The following is a 17575-nucleotide window of genomic DNA, read 5'->3' as shown; positions in this document are numbered from 1 at the left end:
AAGCTATATTTTTTCAAGAAAAAAGAGAAACGTAAAGTAGAAAAGAAGATTCAAATCTGAGGATGATTTTATTCTTTCGTTCATTTTCTTTCTCTCTTAAAACCCATCCCAAGCCTTTTCATATTCAAGCAAGACATACTCAACTTCACTTATTTCTTTAAAATAATAGCTTCTCCATCCGCATATTATCAACGGATCTGAGCTATAGTTTGTCAGTGTGTCAGCACAGAGCAGTGTTATAACAATAAAAACTTGATGAAAAATCTATGTGACCCTAGTCAGGATTCTTTTCTATACTCACAAATAAATGAGTAAGATACAAAATAGAAATTCCTTTGCTACCAGGCCACTTTTAGACATGACTTTTTCTTCTTTTTCAATTTATTAAAGATATAAGGATTAAATGGATCATTGAAATAAAAAGTTTAGAGAACAGACCAGGTGACAAGCTGCAACCTCTTAAATTCTATCTCAGTTGTCAGTATAGCATATCGATATTGTATTTTTGCATTATTGCAGTTCGAGTTTTAGTCTTATGTCATTAGTTTTTAAAATCTAGTGATTTTCAACTCATGGTCTATAGGTCTTCTAAGTGTCTGTGAAACGTAATTAAAAAAAAGTACATTATGAACAACACTATAGTAATTCCAGGGCACATCCCTGCATAGGAAAGTTTTTAGGCATCCACAGGGTAAAACAATGGTTTTCAATCTTTCTTAAGGTAAAAGGTACCTTTTGAGTAACAGTAGGACTACCTGGATCAATTTAAAGTAAAAAAGGAAAAAAAGTTAAACTGTCAAACTATACAGCTAAAATTGATTCTCTTTAAAATCATTAAAGCAATTATTATTTTCTTTTCTACATTATACATTCTGTGAAAACCTGAAATGTCAAAAAAGAGATCCTAAACAAACTACAAACAGATCTTACCGATGATAAAAAGAATTTCCACTGCAATGTCACTGACAGTTGTGCTTCGAGTTGTAGACAGCTCATCGTGGCCAATAAAGCAAACATTGTAAGGTACAGTCACAGCAACATAAAACGTTGCCAGTAAAATAAGCCAGTCCCAGCCAGCTTTAAAAGTGCTAAAATGCAACAGTATGAATTTGGATTTTTTTGCATCTGAAACTTTGTATTCTGGAAATGCTGGTTTATCTACAAAAACATTCTGAAAAAGAGAGAAAAAAGTGAAATGAGACAAAATAATAATTAGATCATACAGACACGTTTCTTCCAATGTAGCCATTTGTTTTTTTAAAAAGCATAAAGAAATATGACATACTCATAATCAGGCAAGAACTAATGCTAACTTTTTTCTTAATGTAGTCCTCACAATTATTTAGACAGATGGTTCTGTCGATGAAATAGCTTTCATGAATATTGAGACAAGAAGAGGATTAATAAGGAACAGCTTAAATAGAATAAGGAGAGGACTGAATCTGGCAAACTGTTTCTTCCTCTTAGGCAAATCCGAACTGAAGAGCAATGTTTTTCTGCTGGACAGATAGGCTAAAGCTTCGTATTCATGAGGACATAATATTGCGAATAGGAATAAACATACAGAAAGGAATAGATAGTGCTGAGGACAAAACATCCTTCCTATAGGTATTTTAGAGCTATAAGGAGACTTTCAGACTGACTCTAGCCTGGTCCTGTGGACTGAACAGCTATAAGTAGTTGGAGCACTTCTCCTGGTTTAATCTGCAGGAATCTAGTTTGTGTGCCTGAAACTGCTATGAAGCAAAGCACGACTAGTAGGAATAACTTGATTCTCTTCAAAATTGCGCTCCCGATCTAAACCAAAATATTAATGTAAACCCAGTACAATCCAGCCCCTGAACTGACCACCTTTGCCATTAGACATACCTAGCTTTGCCATGTGTCTCCATGTGTCTTTCTCATGTGACCAACAAAGGTCTTTGCAACAAAGACTTCCATTTCACACACCTGTTTTATAAATTCTTAGCTTTCATCCTTCAGAGTTTTAACAAACACACCTACCCTCCTGAAAAGCAGCATGTGTTACATGAACTATCATGTGCTATTTACTAACAGAATTCTTGCTCATTGACATTGTGTTCCTGGTTAAGGCTGTTCCAGTTGTGATGAGCCTCATAAAACAATATTGTGCATTCAGCAAGCTAAGATTATTTCTGATCTTGAAGTTATTCACTATGAATATAAAAAGACAACAATTGTGTGACTGCAAACTTAATTACACTTGTCTTGTCTGTCACAGCCCTTCCCTTTTTGTGTTTCTTTGGAAATACTGATGTCCTTGCCTTCTCCATTTTCGGTTCTCATTCATGAACCTTAGGGACTGAACTCTTGTTGTTAGCATCAGCCTATTTTTAATTGCAGAGATGAAGATGTTCCTTTGATGACTTCCAATTCATAGCTCTAAAGCATCTATGAACTAAAGGCAGTAAATTAGTCTGACAACAGATATTTTAAAACAGTATAATATCATCTGCACTAGGATTTTGAAAGTACAGAAAAGTCACCAAAAGCTATTTAAAAGTCATGTTCCTAAAAAATATTACTGTGCTATGAAAATATCACTGGAAGACCTGCTCATATTTTGCAGATTTTTTTTTAATTTTTACACTATTCAACATTTAACATTTTTAAACATTCTTAGCTTTTAACCTTTTTTTTTTAACGTTTAACATTTTTTAGCATTTAACATTTACATTCAATGGAAGTGACTGTATGCCCTTTGAGGCATATACCAGCTGTCTATTTTCATGTCTTTAATCTATAACAAGTTTTTTCTGCTTTTAATTTCTAATGTAATAATATCTAGGAGGAAGTGTCTGCACTGGTGCTTAATTTTGGTAACCAATAAAAGGAACATGCCCAGTGGCAGATCATCTTTTCAGGATGTTCATGATCTATATCCTTTGGCTACTTTTTTCATTGTATGTCTTCCATCCTCCTACTAACGATAAAAAAAGAAAAAAAAAAGAGACACCATTTTCATCTTGTGGCTTCGTCAAAAATTTTAGTTTTAGATGCTAATGATACACAAACAGGAAACTAAATATTGCTCTGAGATTTTAAGAAAAAATATTTCTTTTTGCTACTCTTGTTTCAAATACCTATAAGCTCTCACTGTTGGAACAAGCTCTCAGATGTTGTCCTAGCACATTTGTACACTTTTATATGTACATACTGATTTTGTATGCATCTCTACTTTTCCTCTGTGTTAATTTTTCTCCTGAAACATAGTTCCATAGAGTAGAAGAGTTATTATTTCTCCTGAGCATATTTCTTTAGAAGTCTTTCTGCTGCTGTATATTTGGTTTTATCTATCATTTGATTCGGTTTTTGAAACATTCACAGGGTGTTTTATGAATTTACTTATTAGTTATATTCACTAGTGAAACACAAAAGTAATTTAAAGAAAGAAACTTTACTTCTTCAATTAGGAAATGAAAAGATAAATTTACTCTGTGCAAAGTTAGAGGCATTCACACAAAAAGTTATCTAAATGAAGTGTGACCTTCTGGAGCTTACATAGCATAGAGATTTTCAGATAGAGTAATACCTTGAGTTTCTTCATTATTTTTTTGGCAAAAAGTAATTATGAAATAATTGGGATGGTAAGGTAAATTGGAACTTAAAATTAAATTCTGAGAAATCTTCTAACATGGTTTTCCTGGCATTAAATAAATGTCTGTTTACAGCATGGCTAAATGCACTGTCTTGGTATATGGAGTATAACAAACACCATATTGGGACTGCATTTAAGTATGCTTTACTCCTCTTGTTACCACAAAATTATGAGTAAGACATTTCTCAAGTACTCATCACTGAGCTTTTATAGCACATTTAAAAAAAAAAAAAAGACAGTTCAAAGAGTGTATTTTGAAAAAGAGGAGAGTTACACCTACATTATTAATTTTTAATTTGTTCTTCTCTCTTCTTTGTAGATGTCCAGAGATATGATAAAGGACAGCTCTACTCCGTCTTCGTGCTGACTCAAAATGTGACCCTGCTCTTCCTCTCCCTTTCCATTTTTCTGCAGAACAGAAGTGAGAGTCCATTAAACATCAGGAAATGGCACTTTAACCTTTGAGAGCTGAAGTACTGACATTTTAGACATTGGTAGAAACGTCTTAGGGCTAGGCATAAAGATTTTATACATCTCTTTTTAGTTTTGCTTAATCTTTTGCAGTTAAGAAATCAAGATCCCTCTCCTGAAGGTCAAATAAAAATCACTGTAAACTTTTAACTGTCAAATGTTTTCATGCAACTCAGAAGCAACTAATTACAACATACAATTTCATAGATAAGAAAAATGTACTTTTTACTGTTTCAGAAAATGAAATAGTGATTACTGACCAGAGGCAAGCATAGCTGGGAGTAACCACTTAAATCATCCTTAATATATTCCTACTCTCTGGTTTCTGGGAAAGAAAAGCAGCAACTTTCTTGTGGTGTACTTTTTATAAACAAAGAATCTGACTTGTACTAGGCTTCCATTATGTCAGAATATGCTAATTCACAAGCTTGCTCATTAGTAATATCCAATTCATATATTCACGTGTTTAGATTTCTCACCACATGGTCACTGGCATAATCACTTGACACATTCCTTGGTGACATGAAATCCATTTAGAGTAAAAACTGAACACTCTCTTGGAAAGGTCTGTGTTTTTTCTCTGTATTCAGATGTCTGTAATTGTCAACCATGGGATCAAATTTTGTTCTTGGTTATACAGCAGTAAATTCAAAGTAACTCCAGTGACTCTGATGGAATTACAGTGAATTGATGCCAGAATAAATGAAACCAGACATTTTGTGATGTGTCAGGACTAAGAAAAAAGGAATTATGGGAATAAAGGAAGAAGCTGTCTGTCAAACAGGTTTAATTAAAGTCAATTCAATGCATACAAATTAAGGAGGGAAAAAAACCCGAAAACCAATTAGCAGAGCCAGAAATTAACAACAAGCAAAAATAGCTGCATCTTGAAACCTGCCTAGAAAAGGCAGAAGGATTTGAATTACAGAAGACTGATGTATTTTTGGCTCTACAACACAAAGCCATACATAACACAAAGTATAGGAAGCTAAACTTTCCAAACTTCTCCGTGAAGAACGTTTCACGTAATTCATGCAAGAGCCTTCTCCAGTTGAGGATTTTTTACATGTCAGTAAGGAGAAGGGGAAGAAAAAAAACCCAAGAAAGAAAAAACATTGCACTGCAAAACCAAATAGCTACTCGAAAGCTGAATGAGGCAGATGGAGAAGCCCCGTACTTCCCCATATCCAACTTGGGTGTCTGCAGGTGGTTTTTTACAGAGCTTCCACACGTGCAGGTGCCAGCTATGAGGACAGGTAAAACAGAAGGGACTATTTCAGAAAATACTCAACTAAATGAACATTATTTTTTTTTAATTTTCATCTCTCAATCATCGAACCATTTAAAACTCCAACTAAATTTCAAAAGTGTTCTTAAATTCTGGGTGAGACCAGAGTGCTTATTTGTTTCTCTGAGCAAAAATGAATTTAAGTCTATTGAGTCACATCTCTACTGCAGTATTGGACTGCTGTAGTGTATGACTATAGTCATATGACTTTGAATTTAAAGACCTTTTTTTTTTCCTTTTCTCAACCTAAACTGCCATTGTTGGATGAGGCCATTCAGTTTACTGCCTCACAAAGTAGTCCATCTGCAGATCTGCTATGAGGCAGGCTGAGAAAGAGGGTGAATACCTTTCTCAAGTTTCAGGCCAGCAACACTTTCAGGACTCTTTAGCTAAAGGCTTCATTCTCACGATGCCTCATATCTCTGCATGTCCTTGGCCTACAAAGCACAAGTTAGCCCATCCTGGTAGGAGGTAGATATAGCAGCCTCGGTGATGTAAGGTGTTGTGAGACTCACACTGAACCCTGTTGCAGGAGGCAGGCACAGTGTCTTAAGGTGGAGTACTTTCAGCAACCCCAGCAATACACTTCCCGTGTGAAGTGGACCTCTCCACCTCAGGTCAACCTTGAAGGCCTTCTCTTTACCTCTTCTAGATCTCCCTTGTCTCCTTGTCTCTCCTTTTAAAAGGAGCTTTTAAAGCTCCTTTTTCCAGAATAACATGCAACTTCACCGAATCACAGAACTTGCAAGCTATGGTTACACAATTGTCTGATACTATAGTGAAATAATGCCTTCAGGTTTTTTTTCTTTAATAACTCCTAACCCCAGATTTGCCTTTTTCTTACATGCTGAGCACGGTGCTGAAAGACGTTCATAACTCCATCTTTTTCCAGAATGCAATAATTACTATGGAGACAGTTGATGTACACATATTCAGTTAAAGTTGTTTCTTTTTATCTATATATTTGTTGTCACTCATTTTTCATCTTCTGTCCACTCTTTAAATAAAACCAAGTTCCTTATAAAATTTTAAATTTTGTGTGCCTGTGGCCTGATGTTTTGCTTTAGATGGATACAGTCTCTCCTATGTAGGTTTAGCATTCCAGACACTAAGAATTCTGTACTCGTAAACCTGCTCAGGCTGTGGGGCTTGTTATGGCACTTAGAATCATACTAGTTGGATATTTGCACAGCAAGTGATTTCCATCACATGCTGATTCTACTATTTGCAAAGGATTAATGCTACCTCTATGTTAATATTAGAAGTTACTCAACTTCTAGGGACAGTAAAGCATGGATAAAAAAAAAAAAGTGTGACATTCATTATGAAGTAATAATATTTTTCTTTTTAAAGAGAAATGGTAAAGATTTTTTTATTGCAGTTATTAGCAGTGAAAAAAATAAGTTCCTTATGCAGATAAGATGCCATCAGACAGTGCTATCACTGTTAATAGCTTATAACATAAACCAGCAAATGATATTTGTGCATTATCCTGCTCTCTGATCTTCCAAGTGCCTTTAGGAAAGCAGGCAATCTTGACCCTTAGTAAACTACTTTTTTCACTATGTGTGCCATTGCATGTGTACGATTACTCTCAGTAACCTTCATTCTTTTCCTGTTATACTCAGTTTACAGATCATTATTCTGAAGAAGAGAGTTTATTTTTTATAAACACCCAGCTGTTTATTTCTGGTTCTTAAAAAAAGAATTTGGCACCTGACAGACTTGCTTTTGCCTTTCCATGTCTGATCTTAGAAAAAAGATAGAATAGTAAATCCAACCATAAGCAGAAGGTCACTTTAAATACAGCTGTTTTATTTTTACCCTGTGCTTAAAATCAAAAGGATTTCTCATCTCCCCAAATACAGTGACAAATCATTGTTCTAAAAAAAGCTCAGATTTGAGGCTCTATTTCCTGGCACTTCTACACACTCCTTCCTGTGTGATGATAATCCTCCTCCCAAAAAGTAGCTCTTAAAAAGGTTGCTTTGCAATTTAGTCTTAACTCTCCTTTTCTTAGATGAGAAAAGTGGTAATATGCTTTTTAACTCTTCTTGCTGTTCTCCTTTGTTTTTTTTTCATTCAAATGAGACTACGTATTGCACCACAACCATCACACATGACAATCTCATGAGTCTTTTCTAAGAAAAGAAACTAAAACCACTTCTTTACTAACCTTAACATTAGTCATATAACAGCTTAAGACTTCTTACAATCTTGTAAGGAAAGGTTGCAGTAAAAAAAGCACGATCAGACAAAACCTCCTTCATAACTGTTGACTTTTCTGTTTGTGTTTTCATAAGAACATGAAGCATCAATCTTCCACTTAAAGATAGTAGAAAGTGGAGGCATAACTCTTTTCTTGTCCCTTTGGAAAAAGAATAAATCTACTCCTGAGGTATAAATCAAAAAAAATAATACTCAATAAATTCTGACAAGCTCTACTAGGTATATGCTGTCTTAGCAATGCAGAAGAACTGAAAACTCAGCTTTACTGACCAAATTAAAACCAAATCTATGTCTGCTCTCCTTCAAAGTCAGCACAGCATTGAATACAGTCCAGAATACTTTATGGTTTGTAATGTTCTCATTCTCAAGATAAAGTATGATACATTTAAATCCTTGAAATGCAAAATAAAGTGTTTAATCATCAAATGGAAGATAAGACTTATACTGTTCTTTCAGTCATGAAGTTCATGCAATAAGAAATGAAAGATATCAAAGTCCTCCCAGAGGTAGAGCTGGACCTGGAGGAGGCATTCTCAACACATGGTCGAGGGAGCCCATTGCAGCCTGCCAGCTCCTGGGGACCTTCTTTCTCAGAACAGCTGAGAGGGTGACAGAAACTGGCTCATGACCCAGGAACCCTTCTGCAGGCACGAGCAAGCTGCACCTGAATACCACCTGCTCTTGCTTTAGGTCTCCATCCCTATGCTTGGCTGTAATTGCACAGGTATAGGAGCTTCCTTGGAAAGCAAATCTATTTCTTACAAGCAGAACCACCATAATCTTGTATAGTGGACTCAACCTGTCTATACGCAGTAACTCTGACATGACACATAAGCATTATGCTCATTCCATAGCAGAAAAGCTGTGGCATGAGAGAGACCATGAAATGCATTTCTTTCCAAATATCGAACTAAGCTAACACCTGCCCTGGCCAAAAAGGTTATATGTTATTGACAAAAAATTTCTCAGCCTTGAGAAATTCAGCCTTGAGAAATTTTTCCTCATTTTTCACAGCATTAATTTGTATCCCTTCGAAAGAACTGCCTTCAATTTTCCTCACATTATGCATTATGACAACAGAATATCGTTGATTAAAACCACAACCTAGATTTCCCTCTGGTGTGACTGAATGCCCAACATGCTCTTTTTACAGAATCATCTCCCAGTCTGATCATGGATCATTACCATACAAAGTTTTCTATACAAGTGTGCATGGACATGAAAAAGAAAATTAGTATCAGGCATTTCATTCTTATTACGCAGGAAAATCCAAGAGATTTATCTGTTTTTACCTAAGCAATCACAGATTTAGAGAATGAATAAAAGCAACTAGCACCTCTCAAATGTAACCCACAACACAATATACTGACAATATGAGAATGAGGTAGAGAGGGGTGAGATAAAGTAGCCTGAGGGTTCAGTCCTGGAAGCACGTGCACACCTGAGTAACTGTATTCACAGAAGGTAGTTCTACCAAAAAGTAAAGTGACAGTTATCCTAAAGACTGTGAGGCTGCAGACTTGAAACTCAGCAGTACTTACACAATTTTTTTCTCTCCTTTGAGTACAGCAGACATTGAAAAGACACAGTTCACCACTAGGGACAAGGCCATAAATGTTCATAGCTTTTTTGCATCTTCACAACCACAATTGCTCCATACTCAAGGTTATATTCCAGCCCCAACTACTCGATTGCTGCTGCTGTTTGCTTGCCAGGTGGGGCTGTTAGGCTCAGGGTAAGATTGATTCAGACACATTGACTATTCTCTTTAAATAGTATAAATATGACCATCTCAAGTCATGACATGCAGCAAACCTGACTGTTGGCATGAGCAAAAATAGGAAGGATAGTACGGATCTAGCAATCTTTAAACACTTTGCAAGAAAGAGTTCTGAAGAAAAGCAGTGAGATACAATCAGATGGCTCTGGATTTACATGGACACTCAACCCTACAATGTCTGCTATCCGGAAAAATTATATTTTTTAGTTTTATATAATAGTGTAGTTAATACTTTTATAAATAGGTTTGCATAAAATAGTGAGATGACTTCTTAGAATTTTTGAAGTACAGGAGCAAGTATGAGGAATAAATAGATAAAATTTTTATTCTACTAACATTTTACTCAGAGAACTGGATAAATTGGCAGAGTAGCTAAGGACATTTTTATTTCATTGTTTACAAAGCTAAAGCCAATCATGAGATGAAACAGTAGGTAATGCCATCTCTCACCTAAGAAAATTTATCACAGAAATAATATCCTCCTGAATGTACGAACAAGATTTCCTTTTGAACAACAACAAAAAAGATAGAACAGGGCAAATGGACTTTCTTCATTGCTAAGAAGTATCAAGATATGGACACACTTGAAGAGATCCATGATGTTGCTCCATGTGCACACTGTAGCACTGGGAAAGTCCCCAGCACAAGAAGGATATGGAGCTGCTGGAGCAGGTCCAGAGGAGGGCCACGAAGATGATCCGAGGTATGGAACATCTCTGCTATGAAGACAGGCTGAGAGAGTTGGGACTGTTCAGCCTGGAGAAGAGAAGGCTCCGGGGTGATCTTATAGCAGCCTTCCAGTACTTAAAGGGGGCCTACAGGAAAGCTGGAGAGGGACTTTTTACAAGGGCATGTAGTGATAGGACAAGGAGCAATGGATTTAAACTGAAAGAGGGCAGATTTAGATTAGATCTAAGGAAGAAATTTTTCACTCAGAGGGTGGTGAGGCACTGGAACAGGTTGTCCAGAGAAGTTGTAGATGCCCCATCCCTGGAAGTGTTCAAGGCCAGGTTGGATGAGGCTTTGAGCAACCTGGTGTAGTGGAGGGTTTCCCTGCCCATGGCAGGGGGGTTGGAACTAGATGATCTTTGACGTTCCTTCCAACTCTAACCATTCTATGATTCTATGAAAAGAGGTAATAACCAGGCTATCACTGTGACTTCGAACTACTGCCTGTTGGACCCTTCCTTCCTCAAAACATAGAGGGATTGGAATAGTCATGTACCTGAATGTTCTCTCCTGCTGTTGCAGTTTCTGAAATCAGGCAGGGAAATAAACCTTCCCCATTACCTTTCCTGTTTATTTCTCTAGGGTGTCACTCAGCCTAGTTGCACAGTGAGATGTTGTTACCTGGGATACAAGTACCAATTATAAACACCAAATTGTTCCTTTTTGATCCTGGGTTCAGCAAACTATTTATTAAATAATTTCTTCATCATTTGTTAATCTAACAACTGTCTATAAAAGGCTTCCTCTAAGAAATGTAATCAAGATTTTTTTGTGCTTTTAATACAAGTCTTGAGAAACCCTCATCCATTGTGTAATAAGGTAAGGAAAAACACTGCATAAAATGTGATCTTTGCATAGACACCCATGAATAGCTGACATGCCGTAACATAAATACAATGATGTTTACAAGAAACACAACGGTACTTAAACATATCCAGTACCACTAACACAAAGTACATTTCATATGCAGTCTTCAGAAAAACCCCAGACAAGTAAATTCCAAAGGAGACAGTTGCGGTAAAGCAATACAGAAGTATTCTGAATGAAAAGAAAATCCTTTAATAACAGATCATGTGGAAGGCTGTTACGAATTTCTAGGCTTTTAGAAACCTTTAGCTAACTTTCAGATATTATTCTCTAGGGGACAGAACACTAGCAATAAAGAGAAATAAAGAGAAAATTGGTAAAAGCCTGCTTTGATATTAACGCCAGAATAAAAGCACTACCATGGGCAATAGGCTGCAGGAGCTCTGCTGATTGCTTGACACATTCTTTCTGTCAACAACAACCAAATATTCACAAAACTACTAGCTGGATGGTGATCCAGGCCAGACTGAAGCCACTTTTTTATTCCGTTAACTGATTAACTGATTCAATAAGAGGATGTACTTGACACACATACCAGCTGAAAACCTGTAAACATTATTACAGAGTAATTTTTAAAGGAACTGTTTTTACACAGAATCAACTCTATGACTTTCATAATTTTAATTGTGCCTTCAGGGAAAACTCAGCTTTAAACAGGTAGAGAAAAGAAGCAATAGTATACATTTCTACTACTGCTTTGTGGATCAGAAAGAACTTTAAACAGTGGTATGCTTATGAGATAAGAAATCCTTAATCACATTTTGGGCTGCTGATTCTTCTATCATTAAGAAAAAAGACAGCAGGGGGGAAAAGACACATAAAGACCAGAAGAAGAAAGGATCTTTCTCCATCTGCATTTTGGTGGTTGATGGGTGTACGATCCTAAAAAAAATAGATAAAACTTCTTTAGATGCCAGTATTTGGCCTATCTCATAAAATTTGGAATTGGAAAAAAAACTATCCAAGTAGACACACTTTTCAACTACTTCTTACTGACAGATTCAGCAGACAAACTTGGACTTGTTTATTGCAGACTTGTATAACTGCAATTAGAGGTGAATTCTGCAAATGGTCCAAGTCTCCTTATTTGTGTTTCTGAACACTAAGTACAGATGCGACATGCATTCTAGTCTTCATGGTCTCTTAACTAATAAAATGTAAGACATCAGGCCATGTCTAGGCATGTGAGTCTTTAAAGATATTTCTTCCTTTTCAGATTTTTCCCATAGAAAAAAAGACATTTACCTACAAAAGTTGGCAAACACTCTACCCTCCCTCTGCCCTCAAAAAACCCTCAAAAAAATCATCTACTGCACAAACAACTCTGAGGAGCTCTTTTAATTGGCAATGCAAATACTAAATATATTTCCTGTTTCTCCACTGCTTTCGGTTGTCAGTCTCACATGGGTGAGCTAGCAAACTCTAAAAGGAAAATCTGAAGAAATTTTCACTATGTCTGCCATCAACCTAGCCCAACAAACAGAAAAGCATCAAAATTAAAAACAAAAAAAAGCAAAACAAAGATGTTTGGTGTTGATAACTTCTTTCTCCAAGTGATAGAACAGCTAATGAGGAGAGGTGCTGTGCTGGACCTTGTTCTCACCAACAAGGAAGGGCTGGTGGGGAATGCGAAACTCAAGGGCAGCCTTGGTTACAGTGACCATGAAATACTGGATTTCAAGATCCTTAGAGTGCCAAGGAGGGCATGCAGGAAGCTCACCACCCTATGATTCAGGAGAGCAGACTTCAGCCTCTTCAGGGATCTGCTCGGTCGAGCACAATGGGATAAAGCCCTGGAGGGAAGAGGAGCCCAAGAAAGCTGGTTAATGTTCAAGGATCACCTCCATCAAGCTCAGGAGCGATGCATCCAAATAAAGAAGTTGGGCAAAAAAGCCAGGAGGCCTGCCTGGATGAACAAGGAGATCATGGACCAGCTCAAACACAAAAAGGAAGCCTACAGAGGGTGAAAGCAAGGACAGGTAGCCCGGGAGGAATACAGAGAAATTGCCTGAACAGTCAGGGATCAGATTAAGAAAGCTAAAGCCTGATAGAATTAAATTTGGCCAGGGACATCAAGAGCTTCTATCCCACCTTCTCCATCAACAGAACTGCATAGTGCCCCATGCATCCTGAAACAATTTTATCTACTTTGAATACTGTACATCTAGGTGACTGTATGTTCCCCTTCTAATATCCTGCCTGCTGACAGGCATAAGGAGCTTTAAAAAGAAAAGTTGTGCCCTGAATATTCACTGCTGTAGCTAGAGCAATCACAAAGTAACCGAGACAGGAATTAGGCAGAATAAATCAAAGTGCACAGTGCAGATTTTCTTAGAAGAGCCCATCCCTGCCCCCAACAGATATTTTTTACATAAAAATCTTGAATGCAAAATGGTTGGCACATGGTATTTAACTTCTGGCACACTGAAAAGTACAACCCCTCCCTCCAACAAATGATGCACAATCAAAATAAATCTGTTTTCTTAGAAATTTATATAGACCTAAGGATTAATAAGAAGCCAGAAAAACCTAGTCAGTTAAACCATAAGAAAACAGCTTAGTTTAACCTATGGTGGGAAAGGGTGTAGTCCAGCTTTTAATTAACATTATTACTAGGGTAAAAGTATCTTTGCCAACAGACAGGCCAACCTGGCAAGAAGGCCTTCAAACTGGGAACAATATAGGGAGAAGATGATAAGCAGCAAACGAGGAAGTGGTGAGGTGGACTAACAACTGGCTCAATTGCTAGGCTCAGAGGGTTGTGATCGGCAGCATGAAGTCCAGCTGGAAGCCACTCAATAGCATTATGACTGAGGGATTGATGCTATGGCAAATACTGTTTAAATTCATTAATGATCTAGAAAATGGGAAACAGTGCACTCCTGGCAAGAGTGAAGATGAGGTGTTCTTATATCAAATGGTTGTGCTGCCAGAAGGTTTAGAGGGATGCTCGACAAGATGGAGAAATGAGCCAACAGGAACATCATTGAATTCAATACAGGAAGGTTCAAACTCCTGCACCTGGGAGAAATAAACCCACACACTAGGACAGGCTGAGGGCCAACCAGCTGGCAAGCAGCCTACCAGGCACGGACTCAGTGGTCCTGGTAGACACCAACTTTAACATGAAGCAGCAATATGCCTTTGCAACAAAGGCAGCCAACACCATTCCCGTATGCATCAGGAAGGGTACTGCCAGCAGGTTGAGGGAGGTGATCTTTCCCCTCTGAGACACTGATGAGACACATCTGCAGTGCTGTGTCTGGGTCTGCCTCAGTACAAGAGAGACATGGACATACTGGAGCAAGTCCAGCAGAGGGTCACAAAGATGATTAGGCGTTCGGAGCATCTGACATATGAGAATGACAGACTGGGGAGCAGAGTAGCCTCAGGGGAGTTCTTATAAATGTGTATGAATACGTGATGTGGGGAAGTACAGAAGATGAAGTTAGAATCTTCCCAGTGGTGCTCAGTGTAAGGACAAGAGGAAATAAGCATAAAATTGAAATATGTGAAATTATGTTTAAACACATGAAAAAGCTTTTTTACTTTGTGGGCAAACAATGGAAGAGGTTGCCCAGAGATGTTATGGAGCCTTCATCCTTGGTGACATTCAGCACACATTTGGACAACCTGTTCTAGCTGACCCTGTTTTGAGGAGAGGGCAATGGAGTAGACAATCTCCAGAGATGCCTTCCTACCTCAGCTATTGTGTGATTCTGTGGTTACTATCTATTGCACACATTTTTATGATAATGCTGGAATAAATTTGAGAAAATCTATTGTAAGACAATTGTTTTCAAACAAAGAATCATAGAATCATAGATTGGTTAGGGTTGGAAGGGACGTCAAAGATCATCTAGTTCCAACCCCCCTGCCATGGGCAGGGAAACCCTCCACTACACCAGGTTGCTCAAAGCCTCATCCAACCTGGCCTTGAACACTTCCAGGGATGGGGCATCTACAACTTCTCTGGGCAACCTGTTCCACTGCCTCACCACCCTCTGAGAGAAAAATTTCTTCCTTAGATCTAATCTAAATCTGCCCTCTTTCAGTTTAAATCCATTGCTCCTTGTCCTATCACTACATGCCCTTGTAAAATGTCCCTCTCCAGCTTTCCTGTAGGCCCCCTTTAAGTACTGGAAGGCTGCTATAAGATCACCCCAGAGCCTTCTCCAGGCTGAACAGCCCCGACTCTCTCAGCCTGTCTAGAGCTAAGAATTTTATCAAAGAAAATACTAACAAATAGATTAGCAATGAAAGCTAAAGGAAACATTTTTTGAATGAATCAAATTGAAAAGGAGAATTTTAGCAGTGATTATAACAGTAGAACCGTACATCTATGTAACCCATATTATTACATATTTGCATATAGATAGGAGACCTAAAAGTAGTCATAGAATAATTCAATTTCTTATTTCCTTACCTGGATTCTAATAATCTCACTACCTTCCACCACGTGTCCAAAAGTATTACAGAAAGCTCATATGCAGGAAAAAAATAAGCACTGACCCAGCATAACTTACTGGCATCCAGATTTGGAGTCTGGTACTTTGAGTGTATTGAGTTTTCCCCCAAAAGTACAATGGAGCTTTTAAAGAATTTAGCAAAATGTAGCTCATCATAAATTAGAGTACTAAAGTAAATCTCCCATAAAGCCATCTAAGAAAAAGTTTCTGAAGGAATCATTGTTTTTATTTTAAAAAAACCCACCTCTTCCTGTATATTGGAAAGGAAAGACTATCAATTTCATTAAAGAGTCCAAGTTTAGGAAGAAAAGCTGTTGAGTTGCCTTTCACAACAGTAAATGAGCATAGGCATTATTAAGCAGATGGAAAGCAGAGTGTATTTCTACAATAAACTTACAGATAAGGAAAACATGTTTTGTTAAAAGCAAATTACCACTACCAAAAGGCTGAGGCCTCTAAGAACATCACAATTCAAAGGGGGGTGGGGGTTGGGGAGGAGGATCGTAACTTGAAAAAATCAAACCAAACCAAACCAAAGAAGCTGCATGAGAATTGCTGACTGTCACAGCACTGCTTAAGGACTGACAAAGTTCTCATACACATGTTTTTGCCTTTTTCTCACATGAAAGTCTCAGGACAAAGTCTGCTCTTCCCATTGGATGACAGGGTTGATTTCACTGGAAACTTTTATACAGCATAAGAGCAGAAAAAAAAAAATCTGTTAAATTTGTATTTAGAATGAGACATTCAAAAGAAAAGGTCACAGACAGCATCTGACATTTGGGCTGGGTAAAGGAAAATCAGGCAAAAAAGTGGACTTTTGCAAGGCACATTGGCACAAAGGAGCAACTGAAGTCATGTGAACAGATGAGATAAAATAGGTAAGAAAAGGTCTGCAGAAAATCAAAGAGGATATCAACTCCTGAGGTCTGTAAAAATAAAAAGACAATCCACAAGAAAGAGAGGCCATAAAACCAGGAGAAAAAGCTCAAGAAGGTGTTGCTGTGAAAGTACAAGGAGAGCAAGGTTTTACAGAAGAAACAGATGATATCAAATGTAGGAAAGATGTGAGGAAGGGTAAATCTGGAGAAGATATTTGGAGGCGCAATCAGTGAGAGCTTATTACCACAAAGTTGGTGGAACACCAAGGGGTTCAGGGCAGACTTAGAAGAAAAAGAACGTGAAGGAATTTTGTTAGATAGCTTTCTAAGGAGGTTAGAAATTAAAGGGCATTGGAATGTGACTATTTATGATCTATAAAAATTATAAGTGTCTATTGTGGACAGAACAGTGAAGAGACAGACTGAAACAAAAAACATTAATACACCAGCCTTGCACAGGCAGAAGAGTTTCACACTGAGTATATTTGCATCTATGTTCTCCTTCTCATACACAATCTAGCTGCAAGAAATATGTCAAAAAGGCAACAGAAAACTGTGCATAATGACAATTACCTTATAGCAAGAGCTGGCTTTCAACTACGGGTTTATAGGTTCTCTGATTTTTGAAAGGACAAATTCAGTAATCTTTGAAAAAGTAAAATTATATTTTCAACAATATTAACTGTGAAAATAATATCTGATAATGTGTATCAATCACTTGGCAATGAATCACTTAATCACTGAAAAATAAAAATGGTCTTTAATACCTTTAAAAAAAAGCAAACTCAATTTTCTGTTAATATGAGGTGCATCCTACAAGCCCAATAGTAGTTATGGCCTAAGTAAAGAAGAATCAATTACTTGTTGAAGCTAGACATTCTGAAATTTGGGGAGTGAATTGGTTGCATAGATTGTACTGGGAATTCTTTTCTGATGATAAGATGATGTTTACCACTGGAGAACTAAATAATCACTCTGAATAGGAAAAATTTGAATGTTACTCAAAGCACTAATATACCATTAAATTTATTTTTATATAGCTAGGTAAAGTTACATAAAATTAGAATGCTGGATTTTTTTGTAAATATTTTGAATAAATCATTAAATTCTGGTTTTTATCTCACTATATTATATAAAAGAGCGTATTTGGCAAAGCACCATACTAAGTGCTGCTTTCTGTTGCCGTGATGCCAACAAGTGTCACCATAGCACAAGATGTTTGCCATGATTTTAAAACGAGTA

The 17575-nt window shown here is 37.3% G+C and overlaps 1 protein-coding gene across 2 annotated transcripts in view; it reads right to left on the bottom strand.

Annotated features, from left to right (window-relative positions):
• Window positions 1–17575, bottom strand: part of KCNH8 (potassium voltage-gated channel subfamily H member 8) — a 200447-nt gene that overhangs the window by 99739 nt on the left and 83133 nt on the right. For both annotated transcript variants that reach the window (XM_086614330.1, XM_086614332.1), the window contains exons 4-5: window positions 3900–4027; window positions 931–1171 (exon numbers count right to left, since the gene is read on the bottom strand). In XM_086614330.1, the coding sequence (XP_086470456.1) occupies window positions 931–1171; window positions 3900–4027 (369 nt within the window). The remainder of the gene's footprint in view (window positions 1–930; window positions 1172–3899; window positions 4028–17575) is intronic.

Source organism: Tauraco erythrolophus, chromosome 7, assembly GCF_009769465.1.
Source record: "Tauraco erythrolophus isolate bTauEry1 chromosome 7, bTauEry1.pri, whole genome shotgun sequence".
In the NCBI taxonomy this organism is placed as follows: domain Eukaryota; kingdom Metazoa; phylum Chordata; class Aves; order Musophagiformes; family Musophagidae; genus Tauraco; species Tauraco erythrolophus.
The sequence above is the reverse complement of the archived record's forward strand: the minus strand, read 5'-3'. Positions and strand labels throughout refer to the sequence as shown.